At 37.8% G+C, this 26,649-nt stretch overlaps 1 protein-coding gene across 11 annotated transcripts in view; it reads right to left on the bottom strand.

Annotated features, from left to right (window-relative positions):
• CADPS2 (calcium dependent secretion activator 2) overlaps window positions 1-26,649 on the bottom strand; it is a 326,390-nt gene that overhangs the window by 57,812 nt on the left and 241,929 nt on the right. For 3 of the 11 annotated variants that reach the window (XM_060777737.2, XM_060777739.2, XM_060777740.2), the window contains 5 exons: window positions 16,446-16,587; window positions 16,190-16,309; window positions 6,793-6,948; window positions 5,456-5,603; window positions 4,244-4,258 (listed from right to left, as the gene is read on the bottom strand). In XM_060777737.2, coding sequence (XP_060633720.2) covers window positions 4,244-4,258; window positions 5,456-5,603; window positions 6,793-6,948; window positions 16,190-16,309; window positions 16,446-16,587 — 581 coding nt within the window. The remainder of the gene's footprint in view (window positions 1-4,243; window positions 4,259-5,455; window positions 5,604-6,792; window positions 6,949-16,189; window positions 16,310-16,445; window positions 16,588-26,649) is intronic. The other 8 variants (XM_060777738.2, XM_060777741.2, XM_060777747.2 and 5 more) reach the window with 3 other exon arrangements.

Raw genomic sequence — 26,649 nt, 5'->3', positions numbered from 1 at the left:
CCTTGTGATTGTACCTGAGTGACATATCTAGAAAGCACCAAAGTGCTCTAAATCAATTTAATTTTGGTGTGTAGATTGTATTTTAGTTGAGAACAGGTTTGATGGATATTCAGTGTAATTCTAATAATTATTAGAAATCATTGTAATTATGTGGTATGAAACTCGTATAATTGTGTAGTGTTGATGCATATTCACTCCTTTTTGCCATTTCCTGAATCTTGTCACCTTAATTAAGTTTGTTATATTAAGGTTTTTTCCCTTTGTTGAAAGCTGGATGCATTTTCTGCAGGAATGCACTTATTTTTGCACTTTTCCTAATGGACACAATCTTGATCTATCTACAGGTTTAAAATTCACACAAAACATACTGATGGATTTCACAAAAGTCTACAATAAATCCCAAGAGAATAGCAACAGGAAAATTAGGAAGAATTTTAAAGACATAAAAATTCTTCTTCACCCCTAGGAGAAGCTTATTTGTGTGAGGGTGAGACCAAAGGTGGAAAAAGATATTTGCCTATTATAAAGAAGCATGAGCAGATGGACTTTCATTACAAAACGTGGATCAGAACAAGTTCAAAGGGTCATTTAATCTACATATAGTGTTTCACTTTTTGTATAAAAATGATGAGCATTTAAAACTTGGTGCAAAAAACAGTTACCGTGTAATAGGCATCACTGAAACTTGGTGGGGTAGGTCCCATAATTGGAATGTAGTAATGGAGGAGTGTAATTTATTTCAGAAAAATAGACCAAATAGGAGAGGGGATGGAGTAGCATTATATGGTAAGGATGTCTACACCTGTGAAGAGATGCAGGACTTTAATCAGGTTGAGAATATTGGATAAAAATTAAGGCAGCAAGAACTGAAAAAGGTGTCGTTGTGGAGGTCTACTACAGACCTCCAAGTCAAACTGAAGACCTGAATGAAACCTTCCTCGAATAGATGAGCAAACATGCAGAAAGAAGAACTGTAGTTGTACTGGGAGATTTCAACTATTCTGCTATCTATTGGACTTTGGAACTCCCTGCCATTAGAGATCAGAACTGCCCCCTCCCTCATGACGTTCAGGAAACTAACAAAGACCTGGTTGTGGAACGCGGCATTTGACAACTGATTTAATTCTTTGCCCACATGAAAGGAGGATGATGAATGGGATTGTGATGGTGTCGGACGATTTGGCTCTTTTAACTGGGATGATAATGTTTTAATGTGTATGGTGCTGATATTTTAATCATGTAATGAAGTGGCATTGTGTTGTTATTGTATATTTTTTGTATGTTAACACATGTTGTGAACCGGTCCGAATCCCTCTTTGAAAGTGAGAGGGTCGGTATATAAAACCTCAAAATAAATAAATAAATAAATAAATAAATATTGGAAATCAAACTCTGCCAAGAGTACAAAATCAAACAAATTCCTCACTGTCCTTGCAGATATGTTTTTTGTCCAGAAGAAGCAACAAAGTGAAGGTAAAGGTTTCCTCTTGACTTTAAGTCTAGTCGAGTCCAACTCTGGGGTATGGTGTTCATCTCAATTTCTAAACTGAAGAGCCAGTATTGTCTGTAGACGCCTCCAAGGTCATGTGGCCAGCATGACTGCATGGAAGGCTGTAACCTTCCCACAAAACTGGTACGTAGTGATCTACTCACGTTCGCATGTTTCTGAACTGCTAGGCTGGCAGAAGTTGGGGTTAACAGTGGGAGCGCACCCCAGTCTCCAGGTTCGAACTGCCAACCTTTCGGTCAGCAAGTTCAGCAGCTCACTGGTTTAACCTGCTGTGCCACCAGGGGCCCTCAGAAGCAACATGAGGATCAGCTATTCTGGATCAGATCCTAACAAACACTGAGGACCTGGTAAATTGAGTGGAAGTGGTGGGACTCTTATGTGGAAAATGACCATGTGCTTCTGGAGTTTGTGATGCAGAGGAAAGGGGAAACTAAGAGAAGTCAGATATGCATTCTAGATTTTAGGAGAACTGAGTTCAGAAAATTTAGGAAAATACTGATTGTGATCCCATGGATAGGAATGCTTAAAAAGAAAGGAGTTAATGATGCATGGGAATTTCTTAAAAGTGAGAAACTGAAGACACAAAAGCAAACAGTGCCAACAAGGAAAAAAGAAGTAGTCCAAAGAACTGAGCTAAGCTTTAAAAGAGACATGTACAAGAAATGGAAAAGTGTGGGGGAGGATCACCAAAGATGAATTCAAACAAATAATCAACAGATGTAGAGAAAAGGTCCAAAGCTCATATTGCAAAATGAGCTCAAGCTTGATAGAGAGATTAAAAACCATTAAAAGGGGTTCTTTGGTTACGTCAGTAGAAAAGGGAGGAAAAAGGAAGCTGTAAGGCCTCAATGTGGAGAAGGTGGTGCAATGCTAACAGAGGAGAGGAAAAAGGCCAAGCTGCTCAACACCTTCTTTGCCTCAGTGTTCTCTTAAAAGGAGATTGGCAACCCAAAATAGGTAAAGAAGTAGCCCACGAATACCTGGCTACTATAGATTAATTCAAGTCACCAGGGCCAGATGAACTATGTCCACGAAGGAAGTAGAAGAAGTCATTTCAGAACCTCTGGCAATAAGATTTGAGAATTCTTGGAGAACAAGAGAAGTCCCAACAGACTGGAGGAGGGCAAATGTTGTCCCTATGTTCAAGAAGGGGAAAAAAAGAGGACCAAAACAGTTACCACCCAGCCAGCCAGACATCAATACTAGAAAAGATTCTGGAGCAGATCATTAAGGAGGCAGTCTGCAATCGCTTAGAAAGGAATGCTGAGCTTATTAAAATTCAATATAGATTTCTGAAAAGCAACTCATGTCGGACTAATCTTATCTCTTTTTCGATAGGGTTACAAGCTTCGTAGGTGCAGAGGATGCTGTGGATGTAACATTTCTTGATTTCAGTGAGGCCTTTGACAAAGACTCCCATGATCATCTTGCAAACAAATTAGTAAAATGTGGGCTAGATAATACTACTGTTAGTTGGTTAAATGACTGGACCCAGAGGAAATAAGTGACTAGTGGGGTGCCACAGGGTTGTATCCTGGGCCATATGAATGTAGGAAATATTAAGCAGATTTTATAGCACTGTTATCTGTGCACATATAATAGGACAACCACATTAAAGAAAGAAAAGAATTATATGAAAAGATGGAATGAAAATATAGGAAGGAATATTAGAAAAGAAGAATGGGGGGAATTTTGGAAAAGAAAGATAAAGTTTATATATGCAGCGGACCTGAAAGAAAACTGGGTGAAAATATCACAAAGATGGTACATGACTCCGAAAAAGCTGGGAAAAATCTATAACAATACGAGCACAAATTGTTGGAAATGTAGAGCAAAGGAAGGTTCTTACTACCACATGTGGTGGACATGTGACAGAGCAAGGGGATTTTGGAAGAGAATACAGAAAGAGATTGGAAAAAATGCTAAAAATACAAATCCCCTGGAAACCAGAATTATTTTTATTAGGCATGTATGATATAAAATTAGAAAGAAATACAGACAAACTATTATTCTTGATACTGAAAGCTGCAAGAATGTGCTTTGCAAGAAGATGGAAACAAGAAGAAATATCAGATGAAGACGAGTGGCTGACGAAAATACTAGATATTAGGAACATGGATAGGCTCGCCTACCTTATGTCAAAGAATAAAGAAACAAGAATGATAGAAACAGACTGGAAAAAAGTTACTAAATACCTGAGACAAAAGAAGAAAGTGATCTTGACCTAAAACCGATAACAATGAATGAAATGCAAAAAGGGAAGGGAAAGAAAAGCAAGAGAAGGAGAAGAAGAGAAGGTGAATAAGATGAAAGTGAAGAAGACCTCCAGATGATACCAGGGAGCAAAAAATTCTCATTTTTCTTTAATCCTTTTTTTCTTTCTTTTTCTCTACTCTTATGGTTTTATATAATCTTATATAATGAAAATTCTCAATAAAGGTTATTTTAAAAATGTAAAAGGTGGTGGGCCTTTTTTCCTTTAATAATTTTGGAAGATTTGGCATGTCTTCCAAATACAATTAGTTATTGAAAGCACACATTACCTCTTTTAGTTATGTTTGTATAGCATTTACAATGATTTTGCTTGCTGGTGCAAGTGAATTGACATTTTCAGCCAAAGTTGTGAACTGCTGACAACCCCCCCCCCCCCCCAAATCATGGTTTACATTACAAATAATGAACACAGAAACATTTGGAAGACAAAAGACATTAAAAACAGAAAAGCCAACTTACCCATTGCTTAGCAAACTGGACCGTGGAACAGAAAGAGCCCCCCCAAAACAATGGGAAAATGGTGAAAATAATAATTACAAAATAATGTAAGAAGTAATGAACTAAACACATTTAATAAAGCATATTTAAACAAAAAGAGAGCACAAATAAAATGGAACTATGGAAATACTATAACACGTAAATGGATATATATATTAAAGATAGTCCTACTGCAAAACAAGACACTCCAAAATGTATGAACTTAACATATCCAATTCATATATTTATATTGACTGGGCTTGGTAGCCAATATTGCTTCCTGTAATCAATATACTTTGGCTCTTCATTTCCTGCTCCCTACAAGCAAAAATAGTCAACTTTCTTTTGCACTGGTTTGAGATCAGTTTAGATGGGATACAAGGCCAAATATATGTAGACGGTAGCTATCAAGTGGAAATTGCATTTTTCGACCTTTTTGAAACCCCTTTTAACTAATTTTCACACATTTCATAGGAAGGCAAACAACCTCTGAGTATCCCTTGTCCAAGACGACCCTATGGAATTCATGGGGTTGCCATAGGTTGAGTTAAAGACACATTCACAACCAAATAAAGCCATCATGGAAACACACATTATTAATATCGTACAGAAAAGCCTTAATGGTGCATAATATTCTGGCTGTTACTTGTAGTTTATTGAATCTCCAGTTGTTCAGGGATAATGTAAGACAAGTGGAAGTATGATAGAAAAAGCATGAGATGAATAAAATTGGCTAGAGGAATAGCCAAGATCAGTTTCCAGCAAAATTGGTAAGTGTCCTTTCCTCATCCGATACTAAAAAAAACCATCCTCGAGATGGTTTCTCCAAGCTTCTAGATCAGGTTTTTAGGTTGTAGGTACAGGAAATTGCCTTTTATAGTGGAACCAATGATAACAATTTGATAGTGGCCAATGGACTAGATTACATTTGTTCCTTTCTGCCACAATTCCCATTTGATCTTCTTCCTTTGAAAATATTTCTTTCTTAGTGCTTGAAACTGGCAAGAACTAGTCCAGAGCAAACTGAATTTTCTGTGCAGGACCTGGAAATATTACATTTTTGGATGACACTTTCCAGAATCCTTCCACTAGATGGTTTGAGGATTCAATGCATTATTGTCTAAAAAAGTAATGTTCTTGAGCACTACTTCTGTGCTACTGAATGGATTTTAATATGTTTACATTTTTGCTTACCTCCTGTCCACCATCTAGAACACACAGTTTAGCAGTTTGCTTCTTAGCATCAACTAGAACGTTGAACATTGTGCATACGGAAGCAGGAATACGCAAGTCTGTTGATTTGCTCATCTTCTGTAGTTTCAGTTCAAAAGCAATTCTCGTTCTATTAAATCATGCAAGAAAGATCTGTCATATTTTGAGATAAATAAAGCGTAAAACTGAAATTATAATTAAATCTATTTTTCATGCACTGAAAATCAAACTAGAAGTGTTTCAAAATATTCAAGTAGTGAAATATCATGTTCACAAATCTGAAGGTTAGATTTCTATTTAACTGAGTAATATGACAAAACACTAAACCACACAATGTGTTAAAGACTATCTGACAGATAAGCTTTCAGCACAATTTTCACAAAGCAAAAACAAATACAAATTGTCACATAACATATTCAAGTACTTCTAACAGTCTGAAAAATATGGTTAGACCTAAGTGTGACAGATTTTGATATAAACAGGGAAAAGTATCATTGTTCCTTTACATAACAGAACTCTCACAGAGGAGTAATTTAGAAGTATGTGGTAAAGGGGGAAAAGAGATATTTGAATTGCTCTCATTAGAAGCAACTAAAGACTAGTGCACACATTCTCTGCTGCCACAAGGTCATATGGCAATTGCTATGAGTGTTGTAGATAAGCTAAGAATGGAAGGAGAACTGTGCTGGATCAGACCAAATGCCTATTTAAATCAGGTTTCTGTTTACAGGAAGGTCAACCAGATCCCTATGGGAAGCCTATAGGAGGGACAGAAATGCAACAGCACCCTCTCTTTCATGTTCCCTAGCAACAAAGATCCGGAGATATAGGGTCTCTGATATTAGAGCTAATATATCTCTATCATGTAAAGGGGTCTTGTATGTAGTATTTTTGAGACTGAGAAAAATAAGCTAGTAACAAAAGCTATAGTAAGCAGTTCAAAGCAACTGCTTGTCCACTTTGATTGTCTGCTTTCCATATTGTCAGATAATCTGGGATAAGCAGATAATCTTGGATCAGATCCTGGGATATAGGGCATTGTGGATCCAGCCTCAGGCTCCCTTCCACACAGCTGTATAAAATCCACATTGAACTGGATTATATGGAAGTGTGGACTCAGATAACCCAGTTCAAAGCAGATATTGTGGATTATCTGCCTTGATATTGTGGGCTATATGGCTGTGTGGAAGGGCCCTCTGAAGAGAGGAAGGAGGAGAAGACAAAAGACCCAATGAGAGCATCTTTCCCAGTGTCCTTGAAAACTTGGCAACACCTCCAAATATTATGTGTTAAGAGAACATCAGAAAATGTACAAGTACCTTTTGATGCAGGCTTCTATCATATCACTGGCCATGAGTTTGAGCCTCTGTTCTAAGTGATGGGCAAATTCTGGTTCTGGCCAATGGAGATCAAAAACAAACATCTGTAGTGCATCAAGTTTCCAGAAGAGATCTTCTGATGTTGCCGATCCGTTACTGTAGAAATGACAACCCCAAAAATGTTGCTAGCAATATTTGAATCACATAGTAGAGAACACAAAGATCCCTCTCCATATATGTCTTGTGGTTTTACAAAACAAGAACAACAAAGCATTTTGGAATCACTATTATCTTGCTTGGAGGGCCAATCTTTTTGCTCCTGGGAATTTCCAGGGGCCCTAGATGGCCAGAAATGTCGAAAAAGAAAAAAGGAAGAAATCTCTCAATAGGGTGTAACTAGAAATATACTTCTGTTTTCAGACTGTCCCTCCTAGATGACTCTGGAAGGGGCAAGCCACAATTTGTGTGCTCATGTGGTGGGAGTATCAAGGCTAACTCTGGCTGTTGCATCTGTTCTTGGGTGGTCCTGTTTATAACAACTTTACCTGCTGAAACGGGAGAAGTAATTTGATAGTAGGGATGTGAATCCCCACTGTTCTTAATATTACAAACAAAAATTTACTCCTTGTCAAGTGAGTCTTTATGCACATTTTTTCCAGCATGCATTTCTGGTTATGAAGTCTTTTTTGCATTAATGGAAATGACTTGCCCTCTTTATGTCTGCTTTGTTTAACAAAATGGGAAGAAATAATAGTTTTGCATACAATTTTTTTGAACAAACTGAAGGGATGGGGAGGAAATGCTTGCCATTTTTCTGTTGCATAAGAAGTGGAAAACTTTGGTGTACTTGAAAGTTTTTTTTAGACAAGATGTCTTGTGGTGCTGAAACAACCTTCCTGTTAAGAGTGAAAATATGGATATTCTTTACACTGTTTCTTGGAAGAATGCAGGCTCTTTTGCTTGCCAGTCTAGGGATTATTATATGACTTCTATTTTCCTCTTATTGTTCCATAGCTATAGCATTCTCTCTTTTGTATAGCAACTCATAGAATCATGAAGGTGGAAGAGGCTCAAAGACCACTAAGGCCAGCCTCTTCTGGATGCAGGATTTCCAGATAAAGCATTCCCCAGCCTCTATTTGAACTCAGAAAAGTAAACTACATCACCTCTCTAGGCAACTGGAACCATTGCTTAACAGCTCATATGATCAAGAGGTTTCCTCTAATGTTCAATGAAAATATACCCTTCTATAACTTCAACCCATTGTACCTTTTCCTAACCATTGGAGTAGCAGAAAACATGCTTGTCCCCTCTCTGTGACAACCCTTGAGATGTTTAAAGACAGCAACCATTCTTTCACTCAGTCTTCTCTCCATCAGGTTGAACATGCCAAGCTGTTTAAACCTTTCCTCATATTTTGTTCACCATTCCTCTACTGGCCGTTCTCTGAACCTGCTCCAGCTTGTCTTTAGCATTCTTAAAATGAGGTGCCCAGAAATGAATACATTGCTCCATATGAGGCCTGACCAGAGCAGAATATAGTGTTACGATTACCTCCTTCAACTTGTAAATTATGGTGTATTAATGCAGGTAAAAAGAGTATTTATCTTCTGTGAAGCAGTATTATACTCATAGTTTATGTTCAATTTATGATCAACAAAAATGAAATGTCTTTTTCACATGTAGTACTGCTGAGCCATGCATCCCCAGAACAGGGGCAAAAAATAATGTGACTATGCTTTCCACTCTGAGGCAGCCCTTTAAGTATCCAAAAAAGTGCACTCAGACAATGCTTTAAAAAGAAATCCGAAGAAACCAGCAAGGTATCTTAAAAAGCAATCCATTTTCCTTCTCTAGTGATGTACTGTGTATTTTCTTGATTTTTTAAAAGCAGGGACAGCAGCAAAAATACTGTATAATTACTGCATTTCTGAAGTAATGGCTGAGCCAAGTGCTCAATAACGTCAGCACAGGTATTTGGTAAAATGTTTCTTGATTCTTTAATGTTATCAAGAAAGTGCCTGGATATCTGCCTCTGTATTACCTGGTAGCTGATCCTTCTCATGCTGTCATAAAAGAAGGGTAAGAAACATTTGTCTTACTCTAGTTTGGATACAGATGTTATCACTGAATCTCCAAATGCTGGGTTCAGAATATGTAGCCTAGATAACGGGAAGGGTTGCTTAGAGCTTGAGCCAACAAAATCTGCATAGATATATGGATTACTCATCGGTAATATTACCAAATCCAACTGGCAACTTGACATTGGTATGAAACCAAGTGGGAGTGTTGATAATATTTTTTATTTTAACTTTCATTAGGATAGGAATGACAGCATCAATATCAGAAAGAAATTGCATCTTGCTTACATCTGGCCAAATCTTGAGATCTTTATAAAAATCTATCCTGGACAAAAATCTGAAGAAACCGCAAAAGAAAGGATGGCTGCATCTAAATGCACAATTTCATTGGAGACAATATTTGTTGTCCATCCACTAATCTAGGAACACACCCACCAACTTGTATAGTTCTTTTTAACTTCAGAGCAAAATCTGGAGCGGATCAATTGCCACACTGTTATGGGAGTCATCAGCCACAAATGCTATGGCCTTGAATGAACTGTAAAGGAAGTTACTCCTTTCAGAACTTGGAAAAGTTACCTTTTGGGGATAATCTAACTGAACAGATCCCAATGAGGTTTCTTCTTTTCATTTCTTCATGCTGTTTCTTTGATTTTAATTCTGTAGCAGCTTTTTCTTATGATCCTAAAACAGAGGAATCCCATCCCTAGGGAAATAGAAGTCCTGTTGTGTGAAATTAATTTCTGTTTCACTACCACTTTTCTATTTCTAAATGTGTTAACTTATGTGAAAAATCTTCAAAGCTGCAAATATTGATGGTGCAAATGAACAGTTTCCTAGCAGCTAGGAGGTGAGATTGAACCTTATACAACAAAATAACATATGATCTCATGCAGTCTTATGTTCATCTGTATCTGAGACATCCCTAAATTCACCAATAACATTCCTATTCTATTCTAGGCATGCATTCAGGTTGAGACAAATGTCAAGGTTGCATGAGTCAAGATTCAGTCTTCCCAAACCAGATGCAGAACTTTGCTACACCCTGCATCACAGTAGGGCTAATTCCAGCCATTACTAAGACAAGAGATCCCTTGAAGGTCCCAGCATTACTAAGGCAACATGTTCCTTGAAGCTGCCAGTAAGATATTCTTCTTAAAGTGTGGTTTTCAGAACTGCACAATAAACTCCAAATAAAATCGGGTAAAAGAAGTCAGTGGAATGGTGCAACCAGGCGACCTGTATACCTTGTCAATTTGTTGGCTTGTATTAACTTTTAATGGGCCTGTGATCTCCCAATCTGAAATCTGTTGCCTTTATACAAGTCTTGACCTGGGCAGCCTTCCAAGCATATGATAAAAGATAGGCCTTTCCTGTTTAAGTAGGACACTTTAGTACATAATTATGCAGATGACAAAAAAGCCTGCATAAGGCCATTATCTTAATCTGAGCATTAAATTATGGCATTACTGTAATCTATCATGAGTCTGCTCAATTGTACAAAAGGCAGGTCAAATGTATAAGAAACCACACAATTCCCTCCCTCTGCCAGTACTTTTCTTAAATTTGTGATGAAATAAAGTCAAGCTGTTAAAAAAAAATCATGAATGTCGTTGTTTCAAGCTCAGAACTTTGTCCTAAATCCAATTTCTAATTTCAAGGACAACTGGAACTACAATCAACTGCTGCATTGTTAGTCAACACTTAATGGAAATAAACTGAGAATAAAATACATTAGGTCCTCTGGATCCATGAGAACGAGATGGTCCACTGTATTTTATTTTCAGTTTTATTTTTCATGTGATCAAGGTTTATGATTTTCAGTAACCATGGATTGTTGCATACCATATTATTACATGGTGGCAATGGGAACCTGGACATGATGAAGTGTAAGCATTCAGGTTGTCATCAGTTAATAATATGGGATTTGATTATCTGAGTTCTTTTTCATATCTATGATGGCTCTCAGAACTGAACCCCATGATACAGTGGGCTCACTGTAAGCTATTGTCATACGTTGAGTAACAGGTTACATTACAAGATACAGCAGCATATCCTATGGCTTTGAGTCCTGTCCAGGTAATCCTTTCCCCATCTACAGTATCCAAGCATTCCGCATAAAACAAGAACTAGGAAGTATGTGCTACTAAGAACATTAATCTTAACTGTAGTCAATCCCCATAAATAAAATCAGTGTTTGTACCACTCTAATTGATGTATTAGCTTGATCATCTGATCCAAACCTCACAGGAATACCAGATTGCCCTCTGTTCACATTCCTGATTATTCAAAACAAGCCCTAGAGTATGTCGCCTTGTTAAAAACTGTAGAAGTGAACAGTGAAGGAAAATAAATGAATATCTTTCAGGGAGAATACCTATCCTGGCTAATTATATGCTTGCAGCCTTTTTCCCTGGCACATTGTTTAAATCCTGCTTTCCTGGGTGTTTTCCTAGACAACTCGAAGCACAATTCAGGCATGCTTTTCATGTCTAGCCAAAGTGTCCTCTGTGTTAGCCTCTCAAGGGACCAATCAAAGAGAACACTGAATGCTACACACTGCATTTGGCTCTCTCAATACCTCCTCAACCTTAATGCACAATGCCCCAAATGTACCATTATAGAGGAAGAACAGCAAAAACAAGTGAAAACAAAGTAATTATGTTCTTGAGACTCTGTCATAATAAATAAGAACACACATATACTGTTTCTAACCCTGCACAAGGAAAAGAGAGAGCTTTTGTTCTGAATAGAAATGCTAGTAGAACAGTTACATGCTACAGTTAATTGATAGAAATGGTGTGTGTTTTATGCAATGAGTCAGCCTAAGATATTTGGATGTTAGAGGGAAAAGACAAGCCATTCCTCCTCCTTTCCAAGTGTAGAAGCTGATAATGCTACAACATTGCTCTTCAAAGCCAACAAACTGTGTAAAATAGAGCAAGTTGTATGATACAAAGGCTTTGTTCCTAACTTTTAATTTTTTGGGGTGTAAAAGCTGAATATTGGCAGGCAGATCATTATTAATTGTACCGACTTGTAGTTACATTTAAAAAACAAAACCGTCACCACCGACTGAAGTAGAAAACAATTTAACTAGCACATAAAATTACAAAATAATACATAAAATATAACTACATTTAATAAAATACAATTTAATATTTAGAAAATACATTTTAATATTGGAGATAAAGGAGGAAAATATGGAAGACCATGTTAAGTGAATGCAAATATGTCTATAAAGTCTCTCTTCCTATCTGAGTTGAGTAACACTTATCCAAAATGCTTGGAACTAGAAGGGTTTGGGATTTCAGATTTTTTGGGAGTCTTTGAAATATCTTGTAGTTGGGAGTTTAAATAAGACATTCATTGCTGTTTCATATATACTTATACAAAGAGTGTGAAGATAATTGTATATAATATTTTAACAATTTTGTACATAAAACAAAGGCCGTGAATGAAACAAAGCCTTTTTTAAAAAGCCAAAAATCAGGAGAGATAAAATTTTAAAATACATATGGATCTATTTAACAAACCATCTAATAATTGTTTTCATTAATCTAAATCTCAACAAAATATTTTTAATTGGAAGCACAAGCAGAATGTGAAAGTTATATGCAGAGATCAGTTGACATTCTGAACAAGTGATAATTTCCTAATTTTTAGGAGTTCTTTCTTTGCCTCTTTCAAGTACTAGAACAGGGGTCCTCAAACCTTTTAAGCAGAGGGCCGGTTCATGGTCCCTCAGACTGTTAGAGGGCTGGAATATAGTTTTAAAAATGAACAAATTACCATGCACACTACATGTATTTTATTTGTAGTGCAAAAAATAATAACAAAAGAACAATACAATATTTAAAATGAAGCACAAATTTAGCCAACATAAATTTACCAGTATTTCAGTGGGCTTTCTTTTGGCTGGTCAGATAGTTAAACTAATTAGGATTGTTGTTGTGTGCCTTCAAGTTGTTTCAGACTTAGGGGTGATCCTAAGTCTAAGGTTTAAATTGAAGGGTGGGTAAATGACTTTGAAGGGCCGTTGGTCTGAGTTTGGTGACCCTTATACTTGAAGATCGCAATTAAAGTGCATCTAAATTAAGTTCAAAGTGCTGATAACCAGTTTTATTACAAGGGCCAGAGTTGAGCAGAAAAGCATTTGGGTTGCATCTAGAAGGTTTCAAGGCCTGTTTCCATCATCTCTGGATCAAAGAGATAAGGTATCAAATTTAGGAATACCTCTGGCAGTCAAAGAAAACAAAACTGGAGTAGATGGAGCAATGCTCTGACTTCATATAAAATTTTCCTCATACATTCATACCGCTTACACTTACAATCTCTTACGATGCCAAGGGAGCTTGTATCATATTCTACATACAACCTTGGGGCTGGTGTTACAGATTGGTATTATAAGGCAAGTGCTGAAGTCTGTGTTCCAGCAAGAACATCTCTGAGAAGCTCTTTAGCATTTTGCCCCAGTCACTTCTCGTCCTGGTTGTTGCGGTTTGTTTACATGCTCTCGATTACTGAATAACAAGATGAAGGGAGATGAGCATTTGCTGCTCTCTCTTTCTCTGTAATGTGGTGCAAATGGGATCAAAAGGGGGAGACATATGGATGAACACCACCAATAGTGGCTAGGAGGAGAGAAGCACACTTGAGGATGGAGATGGGGGAGGGGGGTATCAAGAAGAACTGGACAAAATCCAGTCACCCAAAGTATGGAAGCCCCCGGTGGCGCAATGGGTTAAACCCTTGTGCTAGCAGGACTTATGACTGACAGGTCAGAGGTTCAAATCCGGGGAGGGTGTAGATGACCTCCCTCTGTCAGCTCCAGCTCCCCATGTGAGAAGCCTCCCACAAGGATAGCAAAACATCAACCCACCCGGTTGTCACCTGGGCAACGTCCTTGCAGACAGCCAATTCTCTCACACCAGAAGTGGCTTGCAGTTTCTCAGGTCGCTCCTGACACGGAACACCCCCCCCCCCCAAATATGGAAAAAAATATTGCTAAATGTTATAGTTATAAATTTTTGGATGCTATGCAAGCAAGAGATAATCTAAAAAATATACAAAGGCATATATGGCCAAAATTGCTGAATTGGCACTATTTTTCAGTAAGCTACATGTAAGCATTTAAATATTTATCTCTTCCTTCAACATGGGATTTCAGAGTACCATACAAATAAAACACTAAGAGAAATGTAAAACAATGCCAGATTTCAGAAATAATCTAATTTTGACAAAAACACACTAGAGAGATAGATATAACACTGGAAGATGTTAAAGAAAGCAACTTCTAGCCATTCCATTGTAGCACATTGAAAGATTATCACAAAAATCCTTCCTATTAAACTGGTTATGTTTAAAATGTAGTGTTAACTATCCTGATGAGGGCTGAGAGAGATTCTACAAATAGTGCATAAAAGGATAACTTAGATATGATAAAGGGATAACAACTGAAGTATAAAAAAATCACCAGAAGCTTCCACTAGTGATTCACCTCTGTACTAAGATTTCATGGAGGGGAAAAAATAAAATGCCCGATTGTACACATTCAGCACATTCATGGCATAACTATCCAACACACCATTTGCAAAGCGGGAGTAAGACAACTGCATTAAAAAGGGGGATGTTCCATCTGTTCTGCCCCCACGCTATCTTAACTACTTGGAAGGTGAACTAGCTGTGCAGGGAACAGATTGGAGACTATATAGTTGAATCAAACAGAAATTTATTAACGGACAAGAATTTTAGACTCTCTCTCCTCCTGAGTCTCACTACAAAGTCTTTATGAGGAGAGGTAAAGTCATTGAGAGACAGACACAGTCTCCTGAATCTTTATTTCTTCTTATTGTCTCTTTCTTGTATGGTGTTCAACTGCCTCTAAGATGGTCTCAATATTTAACTCTGACCGGACTTGAATACAGCTCATACAGCTCTGACTGCACGTGCTATTTGTAGACTAACTGGCCTTCCTCTCTCTTCCCCTTCCAGTCATGAAAAGGCTGACTCTTCCAAGAACCAGAAGTGCCTTGGCAGAGGCTCTGCCCCAGAGGGGATTCTTAAAGGAGCAGGGCGATGGAGGCTTCAAATGCAAAGAGGCTGTCTAGAGCCCCCCCCCCCCCCGAAACTGTACACAAAATATTAACTAACGAAAAAGGGCTTAACTAGGGGCAAACAGTGAAGAACTTCATGGGGCAAGATATCATCCTTTCTCTTCCAACCATTTCTTCCCTTTGGCTATTTATCAGGCTTCCCTTATACTGACTGTTAGATAAATTGAAACAAATATAATTGTTAGCTTGGTATCTTATCAATTTTCTCTTATAGAATAAGCAGAAATGGGATTTGAAACCCATTGTTACAAGAGAGAATGCTCCCCTTTATAGTGTTTTACAGTCATGAATGTATCCGGAATATTCATTTTTTACTTTTAACATGTGCAGACCCTGGGTTGTTCACTGATGGACTCCCTACCTCTTATGTGTGAATTATGTCATTTTGATTACATAAGCAATAGCACACTCTGAATATAACCAACAGAACTGTCAAGACAATGCTTGCAAAGAGTAGTGGAACAGAAATCATAAATTGCTTATACATTTATTGCATATCCTTTTTTCCTTATGTTTCTATGAACAATGTTCTGCTTACTGAAAGCTTGTAATGGGCATTCTTTAAAATCTCCCCAATAATTTTCCTCTGTTGTAGTAAATTATACACAGTGGTGAAGTTGTTCATTTACAGTATATGATCCTGTTTACTATTTTTTTATATATACAGACAAGGAACCTCTTCCAGCCAGGGTCTAATTAAGTAGAAACTGAACTCTATTAATGTTGGAAGCACTATGTGAAGAGTCTCATAAAATAATGCAACCAATTGCTGCTATTTGCTATTTTCAAAATTCTTTGGCAAATGCAGTGGATTAGTAATAGCATGCCAAAACACAAAGAGCTATTGACATTAAGAAAAACACACACATTCAAATACAATAATATAAAGTGTTTCCACACTGCTTATTACCTAAATAGGTGCAATTATGTAATTACGGGTGATGACTGCTAAGTGTACTACAACAAACCTTTGCCTAGTTAATTTTAAGCAACATCCTACTGAGATTTTACACACCAAAAGGCACAACCCAATGACATTCCATGCTTGGCTCTCAACCAAAAAGCTGTAATTTCCAACCAAATGATCACAAACACCATGCAGTCCAAATACAGCTGTACAATGACACCAGCAAGGCCGTGCAGAGCTGAAACACACACATACACACACTCAACGTTTAAAGAGCAATCGAGAATACACACGTGGAGTCACATAAAGAAGCCATCCAGGTTGGTGTAGAAAAACTAGGGATCTGTGGAAGATTAAGAGGCAAACTTGGAACTTTTGGAAGAGCTACATTGGGAAGACTGTTGGTGATGGTCCTGTGAAGAAATAAACAATGCAGGAGTACAATAATACAAAAGAATTTAAGAAAGGAACATCAAGGAGTGCCACAAACCAAATGGGGACTCAAGATCTTACTGGAATAGTGGGCTTAGGTCTTCTGGAAACACTTACTTGACAGGCTGCCATGACTCTTGTTCAAGACCTCTGTGAAGGGACTGGGCAATGGATGATTCCATGAGATCAATGTAACGGATGACCAAGGGAACAAAAACCTCTTGCAAGTGCTTGTGAAACTTCCCATTGCACAAAAGTGCTTGACGAATAGAGAGAAAAAGAGAAACAAAACAAAGAGTTTGCAATTACTTACCCTACCTTTTGTTACTACAGGGTAAAAATGAAAGAATGTGAAATTATTTCTTTTTCATTCTGTCATAGACTACTTAGACCTTAATTGTGAATATTTGTGGTGGTACATCTGTCTGGTAATTCTGCTGTGAGAGTATCAGAATAGCAATGTAATTACATGTTGTGTAATGTTGGTCCGCCAGAGTCACCAAGATACTTCTCACAAAATATATTCAGATAGTCCATTTGCACATTTAACGTAACTGAAGTGTGGTTGTTTTGTAAATGTACAAGATGTTTTAGTAAGGGAGATTAGATGAGATCCAAAAAGAGGCCCAGAGATGGCATGCATACGCCTTTGGTTAGGACTGATCAAGGGGCCAGAATATTCATTGACATTATCACTGGATATACTTAAACTGAATGAATTGCTATTAAGAGTAGACATGTTGAATCAATGGAATCTACTAGGTTTTCACTATTTTAGTGGATCTATCCTACCTGGGATTAAAACTTGGATTTTGGCTATTGGCATCAATTGACTGACTGAGGCTCTTTCTACACTGCCGTATAATCCAGTTCAAAGAAGATAATCTGGATTTTATATGGCAGTGTAGAAAGGCCACGGTGGTACACGCTTTGGTCACATCCCGCCTCGACTACTGCAACGCTCTCTACGTGGGGCTGCCCTTGAAGACGGCCCGGAAGCTTCAGCTAGTCCAGCGCGCGGCAGCCATGTTGTTAACAGGAGCAGGACGCAGGGAGCATACCACGCCCTTGTTGTCCCAGCTCCACTGGCTGCCGATTTGCTACCGGGCCCAATTTAAGGTGCTGGTGTTATCCTACAAAGCCCTAAACGGTTCCGGCCCAAAATACCTTGCGGACCGCATCTCGGCCTACGAGCCCACGAGGACCTTGAGATCATCTGGGGAGGCCCTTCTCTCGGTCCCGCCTGCCTCACAGGCACGTCTGGCGGGGACGAGAGAGCGGGCCTTCTCGGTGGTGGCCCCCCGGCTGTGGAACTCCCTCCCCGCTGAAATTAGACAGGCACCCTCCCTCATGGCCTTTCGTAAGGGCCTGAAAACATGGCTTTTCGAGATGGCCTTCAACTGAGTGCCATGTGATTGGAAATGACGACCGGAATGGACTATGACTATGAGATTGATTTGACCCCATGATAAGACGAAGCGGATTTTTAGTATAATTAGATGTTTGTATTAGTAGAACGTTGTTTTGTTGTCATGACTTAGTGTAAATTGTCTTTTCCATGTTTTTGTACACCGCCACGAGTCACCCTAGGGCTGAGAGCGGCGGTTAATAAGTGCAAGTAATAAATAAATAAATAAATAATAAAGGGTCTGAGTAAACATAAAAGAATTCTCTGCAAGGGACTTGTAAAAGCAAACCACAATCTCAAACATTTGAAGCATTTCAATTAGGAATGGAGAACGTGTTGGACTACGACTCTTATGAATCCTTAGATGTGCTAACTGAGGAAATGGACATTGCAATCTAATAATTTCTAGAGGGCTATATACTGGATTTAAATAGGCATAGCTCAAGGGGTGTTTTGCCATCTGTTTCCCAGACAAGATTACAAAACCATAACAAACAATGAAATCTTTCAACTCAATGCATAGGTACTGTTATACTGGATGAAAACTAAGGTACTTTGAACCTACAGAAACAATGTCACTTAATAAACCTTAATCAATAATAAAACATTAATAACAAATCAACCAAAGCATGCTTTTAATTGAACTTTCCCATAAACCGCTATTTAGTGTTTGTTTTGTTTTGTATAGTAGCCAATCTAGCACATTTAATTCAGTGTTTGATAAGTGCTAATAAAAAGAATGAAGATGTCTAGCAAACAAAGGCATTGTTGGAACTTGCTTAAGCACCATGAAAGACATAGAAACACTAAGTAGATTTAACAATAACCTCTGACTTATCTCTGAATTCAGGCTTTTGTGCCTCTCCTCTTTCAGTGGAAGCTTTCAAAAACATTTTCAAACAACTACAATTAAGAGCTACGTGTAAATCCTAAACTATTCTTAATTTTAATGTTGGCTAATTGAGACAAATCAATTTCATAAACTACTACGATATTATTGTCTCACTGAGACAAGTTGTAAAGCAACTAGTTTTTTGGTTTAAAGGTATTTAGCCACTTGTGTTCTCTCTATTTTATCAGCTTTATATTAATTTATTTATGCAATTCTTTTGACACAAAATAAATAAAAATGGAGACAAGTCACCTTCATAAATGACTAACTTTTGGCAACTGAGCAATTGTCAAAAAGGGGACATTTAATGGGTAGCTTATATACTTTTTATCGGTGTGTTCTTAAAACATTTTAACCCCAATAGAATGTTAAAATTGGAAACTTTTTAAACATTATAATCTATATTTTTTTACGTGTTTTTATTTTTAACCTCATGAGTTTCCTTGAATGCCTGTTTTGGGAGAAGAATGGCTTTAAATCAAATAAATAAATAAGGATAAAATTAGAAAAATGCTTCTGCTCTCAGTAGCATAATTTAGTACAAAGGATGGGAAATTGCTTTTTCACCTAGAGTTTCCAGAATCCCCCTGGAACTATGGCAAGTGTCCAAGCTTGCTGGGGAATTCTGGAGTTTGAAACAAAAGCACACACACAAAACAAGGGTACCCCCCCCCCCCAAATTCATTTTAGCAGCGTGTTACAACTATTGTACTTCAGTCCTAAATAGTGGATGACCTCCATAAGGATTCATTGGGGCACACTCTTGAGTAAGTATATTTGAGACCGTAGTTATAGTAGTCCACCCCTATTTTACATATTCCCATAGCATTAATATGAAAGTGTTAATGAGTAACTTTAAAGAATTGTGTTCGAATTGTTAAAAAGCAAAAATAAACCCATGACAGTAATATGGGCTTATTTTATACTACAGGGTTTAAAAAAGTTTTGTTTGGAAAGAATGGTCTCTCAAAGCAGCAGAATTGATCCCAATGTACCTCCGGATCAGCTGCTGATGACCATTGTTCTTATACAAAGTCTCAAGTGCTTGCAACTACTGCAGTTCTTCCCACTAGAAGACATTCCTCTTCTGGGTCCTCTCATTCCCAACCTCTCCCTGAACCCAGCCACTTCATCAAACCATTCTTGGCTTCATCTCCATGCAGGTCCTTGAGCCAAGGCCTCGAGGGAACCTAGCTGAGGAAATGGATGTAGCATGCATAGAGGTTGCTCACTCTTACATTGCCTCAACTTGTTTTTTTGTTTTGTTTTATTTATTTGCTGTTTCCTGGCTCAAGTAACTAAATTGTGTTATGGCCCTTTTCACTGACAACTCCTATGAGTGTGTTAACTAGCCTACGTGAAATTAAGGGTACATGGCTGCAGTCACACACACTTATTTTGTGAACTCTGAGCCTTGCAAAGGTTCCAAGTTAAGGCACTATCTTTGTGATCCCTTAATAAACACTATCAGTTTATAACTGTGCCTCATTTTGTATTCATTTATTTTGCTGAAGGTTAAAAGCAAGACTTATTTCATTAGATCAAGTAATGACACACATCTTTCATATTTTTCAACTCTGGTTTTGGCTTAGGGTCTATGTGTATATTCGCATAATAATGCTTTGTAAGCTTTGTTATTAAAATATAATGTGGAATGGTACACAATGTTTGTGGTGTAGCAAAATACCCCATAGGCATCAGATCCCATCTGATGCTGGAAGCTAAGCCAATCACCCCAGGTTAGTACATAAATGGGAGGCAAACAATTAATTCCAGAGCACACCAGAGAATTCTAAGCTAAAGGGTTCCACATCTTCCAGATACTTTCCATTTTTTGCATTTTAAGAACACATAGTGATATGTCTGACCCCTTGCCATGCACAAATAAACAGCTAAAGCACTCCTGAGAATGTCATTCAAACTCCCTTTAAAAATCTCTAGGGAAAGGTAGTCTAATCCACTTCTGAACAGTTCATACAGTTAGGAAGTTATTTCTAATGCTTAGGTGAAATCTTTTTTCTCATGCCATTTCAATCCACTGGTTTGTGTCCTACTCTCTGGGGAAGATAAATCTTATTATATTTTTATGTGTCATCCTTTAGACATTTAAATATGGCAACTACATCTCATCTTCAAGTTAAACATATCCAGTTCCTTAAGCCATTCCTCACAAGACTTGGTTTTCTGATTTTTGTCACTCTTCTCTGGATGTGTTCTAGCATGTCAATATCCTTTTAAATTTGTGATGCCCAAAGCTAAATACAGCACTCCAGGAGAGGGCTTACCAAAGCAAAAGATTGGTACTTTTATTTTCCTCAATCTGGAGATTGTACTCCTTTTGATGCCGCCTAGAATTGAATTTGCTTTTTAAACTTCCACATCACACTTCTGACTCAGGTTAACTTGTAGTCTACTAAGATCTCTAAATCCATTCATTCTAATGTTATCAAGTATTTGTGCATTTCCTTTTTCTTGCCTAAATCTATTACCTTTTATTCAAACCATTTTCTGCCAAATGTTTTTTGTCATAAAAGCACCGATGATGGCCCAATACGCCAACTCTTTCCCAGCAGAATCTGCAGACTGTTTTAGCATTTTTAGTTTTCCTCTTGTGTCACATACTTTGGCATGAAAAACTCATAAAACAATTGTCTATACCTGAGGTTCCTTCAATTTTCAAATCCAAGCCTCATAGTCCTTTGCAATGTGTTCAGTGCTATTTTTGCAGCATTCATTCTTTCAAAACAGATCAGAAGGGAAGTGGAGTGTTTGGTGAGCTTGTTCACCTTTCTATTATATCATGGAAGACAACAATCTCCTGAGACACCCTATCAGACAGGCCACATAATATTGCTCCTGTTCCTTTCAAGAGGAAATCACTGTCCACATGTCTTGTTCCTTTAGGAACTGATAGGCATGCTTCCATCAACAGAATCATCCAATTCTGTCTTTATTTTCCCTAAGGATTGAAACTGTTGTCCCTGTTCTTGGTTTCATCACCATAATATTGGAATCTTGGAATAGACTTTGTATTTCTAAACATGCAGTAAGCCTGCTGACAGTTTTAATTCTATGTTCCACATTTTTTTAAAAATACACGCCTCCTTTGGGATTGCTGTGCTCCCTCAAGGCATCCCCTTTATCTTCAAGAAGAACTGGATCCACATTATCCGGAAAAAAACCCTCATCCTTTCTGATATGTTTCAGTCCATACTGCAAGTAAATTACCATCTCTTCCAGCAGGGCACCTAGTTTGCATGTGTTGCTGGAATAGCTATCCACATTGTAAGGCAAGAAAACAAATGTAACATACATGTTCCAGGTTGTACAACACCCATTCAGTCACTCCTGATAAAGTTTCCTTCAAGCAAAACGTCTGTTTTCCTCTATATGTTCTCTGCACTCCTGTTTCCAGAGACTGTGGGAGCAAGTATATAAAGAACTGGTAGCTGCCAGCTCTGCCCCAACCCAGTCATTGAATCACTTCCTTTCAGTGGAAACCTCTCCCTCCGCTTTAGATCATGTGCTTACACAGAGCATACGGCCCAAATCACATAAAACCACACAAGAAAGACTCCAAATAGTGTGGCCAATCAACCAGCCTTAACTCTAATCCTATGTATTCTGCATCTTCTACCAATTTCATGTAAAATATTAGTTTTTGAGCTCCTGTTCATCAGTGTAATCAGTTTATGAATCCTCAGATATCAGGCCCCAAACTTTACAGTTAATATTCTTGCCAACTAAAATGGTGACTTAAAATGAAACTATTTTTCAGTGTCCCAATAAAAAAACCCTACGGCAGTATAATAATAGTAGTAGTAATAATAATAATAATAATAATAATAATAATAATAACTTTATTTTTACACAATGCCTCCATCTCCCCGAAGGGACTCAGGGTGGCTTACTTTGGGACAAGCCTGGCAAAAACATAGATTAAAACACGATGCAATGGAATAAAATAAAAATAATAAAAAAATAAAATAAAGACATCACAACATCATAAAAACAATCCCTAGCCTGATCATACATATTGAGCTCAGAGGGCTAAAAGCATGTACAAAAGTTCTAGGACAGGACTAATGGAGAAGTGCAAAATCCAATAAAAGTTAGGGCTGGAAGGGTAAATCTTTTGGTATTAAAATACCAGGTCTATAGGACAGAGGGAAGTGCTAAAGTGCAGGAATACAAGCGTTATATGCACGTTAGGCAGAAATGAAGTAGATTCGATCTGCAAGTGTACATGTAGGGATTTAAACAGAGATAGAAACAATATTATACAGATTTCTTACAAATATGCCAATGTATGTTTTATATAATATCAACAGGCATGCTTCAGAATTTTAGCTGATGAAGTTAACTTTCATTTCATGTAGGCCAGTAGGAAGGATTAATTTTTAGAAGGCAACTTTACGCCAATTGCATCTCTGCTCATTAAACACGTTATGTTAATATTTAAGATACATTTTCAGTTGCAGTAAAAATTGATACTTTACATTAAGGGTGCCTAACTTATTCTCACAAGGGAGTTTAGGGAGTGTGCATATATACGTCCACTTTTCGACAATCTCTGTGCTTCCCACTGCCCCATCAATTTAAGAGAGATGATGGGAAAGGTAAAACCTTCTGGTCAGTGATATCTCAAGTCTAGAGATTAAGCTTTATCCTTTGGAAATGTTGCTTTTTGCATGATTGTTTCTGGAAGAGCAAAGGCATTCAACTAACCCAAAAGTATTTACACAACACACAAACCCCAACGTTTTAGGTATTGCTGGCAAAAAAGCAGAAAGGGGGGGGGGATAAAAAGGGTAGCTTCATTAAAAGAATTTGTTAATGGTAGAAAAAGAGAATTTTTGCTGAAATCTTGAGGGTTGGTACAGGTTTTTGACCTTTTGCTTCCAGCAATTTTCAGTGGAACTGGCATTTCTCCACTGATATAACACATAGAGATCACTGTCCCAGCATTTAAATCAGCAGCAATGAAAGAGCATTTTCTCTCCTTTTTTTTGTTGCCTAGCTAATTGGTAGAGCTTGAAGCAAAAAAGGGTGAGAGATGCATATAAAAGGAGTTTGAGTAGCATGTAAACTGCAGGTTATGCATCCCTATTTTCAATACGTATGTTTCCAATTGGCATCAGTGGTATACTTCCCATAATAACCTCGTGCTTTTACAATACTGTCTAGCAATGCCAACATTCCTCAAGTCAGATATTACTGTGATTGTAAGGTTTCATTGATACAGATGGCCTTAAAACTATTATGGATATATACACAGATCCAGCAATTGTTCTGTGAAAGAATTACTGAAAGACTTTGTGGATAATGAAAAAAGGAAAAAATATCTTGCTGAAGTTAAATGAAAACCAGAGAAAAATGTTCTATGGAAGATTGTTGCAGGTCAAGAAGTTCTTTAGGGCATTGTCTGAAAAAGAGGGCAGCTTTATAACATAATTGTATTATCTTATAAAACTGTATGGTTCTTTTTCTGAATGCACATTGTTTCCTAAACAAAATGTTACAGAAAACAGACCATCTACTGAGAAATATTTTTCAGGCAAGCAGTACTTTTGTACAACTTTCATTCATTTCAGGAATACTGATATGTGGGAAACATCAAGAGGATTATACAGAAAGGTGTTAATTCAAGCAAAGTTTTGCTTTAAATCCTCTCACTCTTGGTAGAAAATGATTTACTGGCAAAAACAAGTAATGTGACTACCTAAAGCAACAATTAGCAGATTTCATATTTCTATCTAGTAAAAGAAAAATGAGGTACTAGCCTCAGTTACATCCCAGTTGGGCTACTGTAACACACTTTATGTGGGGCTGCCTTTGAAAAGTACTCAGAAACTTCAGTTGGTCCAAAGAGCAGCAGCCAGACTGCTAGAGGGAGCAAACAACTTTGTCGTTGCAACAGCCCCACTGGCTGCAAACACAATTCCAGGCACAATTCAAAGTGCTAGTTCTGACTTACAAAGCCCGATATAGCTTTGGCCCAGATTATCTGAAGGACCATATATCTTTCTATGAACCTGTGAGACATCTATGATCAACTAGATGGGGTTTTCTCTCTGTCTCACCATCCACTCAAGGGCGCTAGGTGGGAATGTGGGAGAAGGCCTTTTTGGTGGAACCCTTTCCAATGAGAGATCAGGATGGTCACATCCCTTCTGAAAGCAGATAAAGACCTTTCTGTGCCAGCAGACATTTGGGGAAGGATAAGGGACATACTGCTGGAGAGGGGGTGGTGGGACTATTGGGGAGGGAGAGAGGTGGATTGTGATATTTAAATGCTTTAAAAATGTATTTATTATATTTTAACTGTATTTTAACCTGAATCCACACTGTATAATTTTAGTGTTTTTTTTTTTATTTTGTATTCTCCTTGTTTTAAATTGTGACCAAAGTGTGAGAATGTCAGGCACCTTGAGTCCCCATGGCGAGAAAGGCAGAGTTTAAATAAAGTAAATAAAATAAATAAAAATAAGGTAACGTTAAAATAATACAGAATGTGTCAGAATAGTGAATCATTGGATTGGTTGAAAAACTAGTCAGGCTTTGAATAGAGCCACCAAAATAGACTGAACATATTAACCATGAGTAAGAAGTCCTCCACTTGCTTTTACTCCCAACGCTTGCTCAAAATCTGCTTCAGAGTTAAAATTATGTCTTTATTTGGATGAGAGAAATATTGAATCACACTAGTATTCAAGTGCTAATGTAACACTGGTACTGGACATTAATTTCTAAATTTGGCTACTCTAGAGCTAATTAAAATCCAGTATCAAGTTCTACATAGAAATAATGTTTATTGGGGATGTGTGATTCTGCCAAAAAAAAAAGTGCCGTTTTTGGTCTTGTTTTTGGCTGCCTCCCATTCCTCCCAGGAAATTCCCAAAATTAGGAAGGGGGGTGCCATTTTCAATACAGTAAGATTCAATCCATTGGTGCCAATGGAGAAACTTTAGAGGCTCGTTCTCTATCATTTTTAGGCCTACCAGGATGACACATGCCTTACTTGTAGGCCACATTTATGACTGTAAATCTGCCAAGTTTTCAGAACATTTCACCAATGTAGAAAGAGAAAAACCTCAACTCCTATCATGCTCTGGGAGGGAGGGCAGAGGCTCCTTCAATGCTTAATACCTGTAGCACACAAAGCGCTCCTGGGAAAATGGCCTATGGAAGACTTTACCACCTTCTTCTCTCTTTCTGGCCTTATTTGTGTCAAGTGGGGGCTCTGCTGGGAGGAGGGGTGAGTGGTGGTGATTGAAAGAGATGGAGGAGGCTGCTGAGGAAGAAAGAAGAGGAGCCGCTGCTGCCTCAGACAGAGTGCCGCTCCATCCCATCACCTCCATTAGTTGAAATGGCTAATTGTGATTTGTTCTGGCTGAGCCTTTGGCTGCTCCCTGCCTTGTCCATTTTTGGCAGTCTGGCAGCTAAATCACTAAATTTCCCCAAATCCCAAAACAGAATTGTGCACATCCCTAATGTTTACCATTCCATAGAATTTCTAATATGGCAGTTTTTGTTCTGAACACGACACTGAGCTCAAGTTAATGAAATAGCCTTGAATATCAAAAAAGATAAATTCTTTCCCATGTTTGCATTCATACTGGATAAATCTAGAAACTGGTGTTTCAGTACTTTAGAGTTTACTAGTTCACTAGAAGCTCTTCAAACAGGACAATATGCAGGTATCAACTCTCCACAGTTCAAAGATTCATGTACAAAATGGTAACCTACGAGTGCATTTCAAGGAAATCTGAAAAAAATTGCCGAAAGTGGCCTCAGTTAGAGAATAACCCAGTGGGATTTCCACCTCTTCATTTCCTAATGAGTTTTTTGATAATGAGAGTTGACTTTAACAGTCACTCTGGGCTCTATTATGGTTAATTTGACTCCACTTCATTCTTCTTGTTAATTATTAACACTGGCCTTTTTATCCTCAGGAGAACACAATCTAGCCCCTCCCATCTTTTTAGATCTTTGCCTTCTAAAAGGTGAAGTCTTCAGCA

Source organism: Anolis sagrei, chromosome 5, assembly GCF_037176765.1.
Source record: "Anolis sagrei isolate rAnoSag1 chromosome 5, rAnoSag1.mat, whole genome shotgun sequence".
Classification (NCBI taxonomy): domain Eukaryota; kingdom Metazoa; phylum Chordata; class Lepidosauria; order Squamata; family Dactyloidae; genus Anolis; species Anolis sagrei.
Note: the sequence above shows the minus strand (reverse complement) of the source record. Positions and strands in the feature narration are given on the sequence as shown.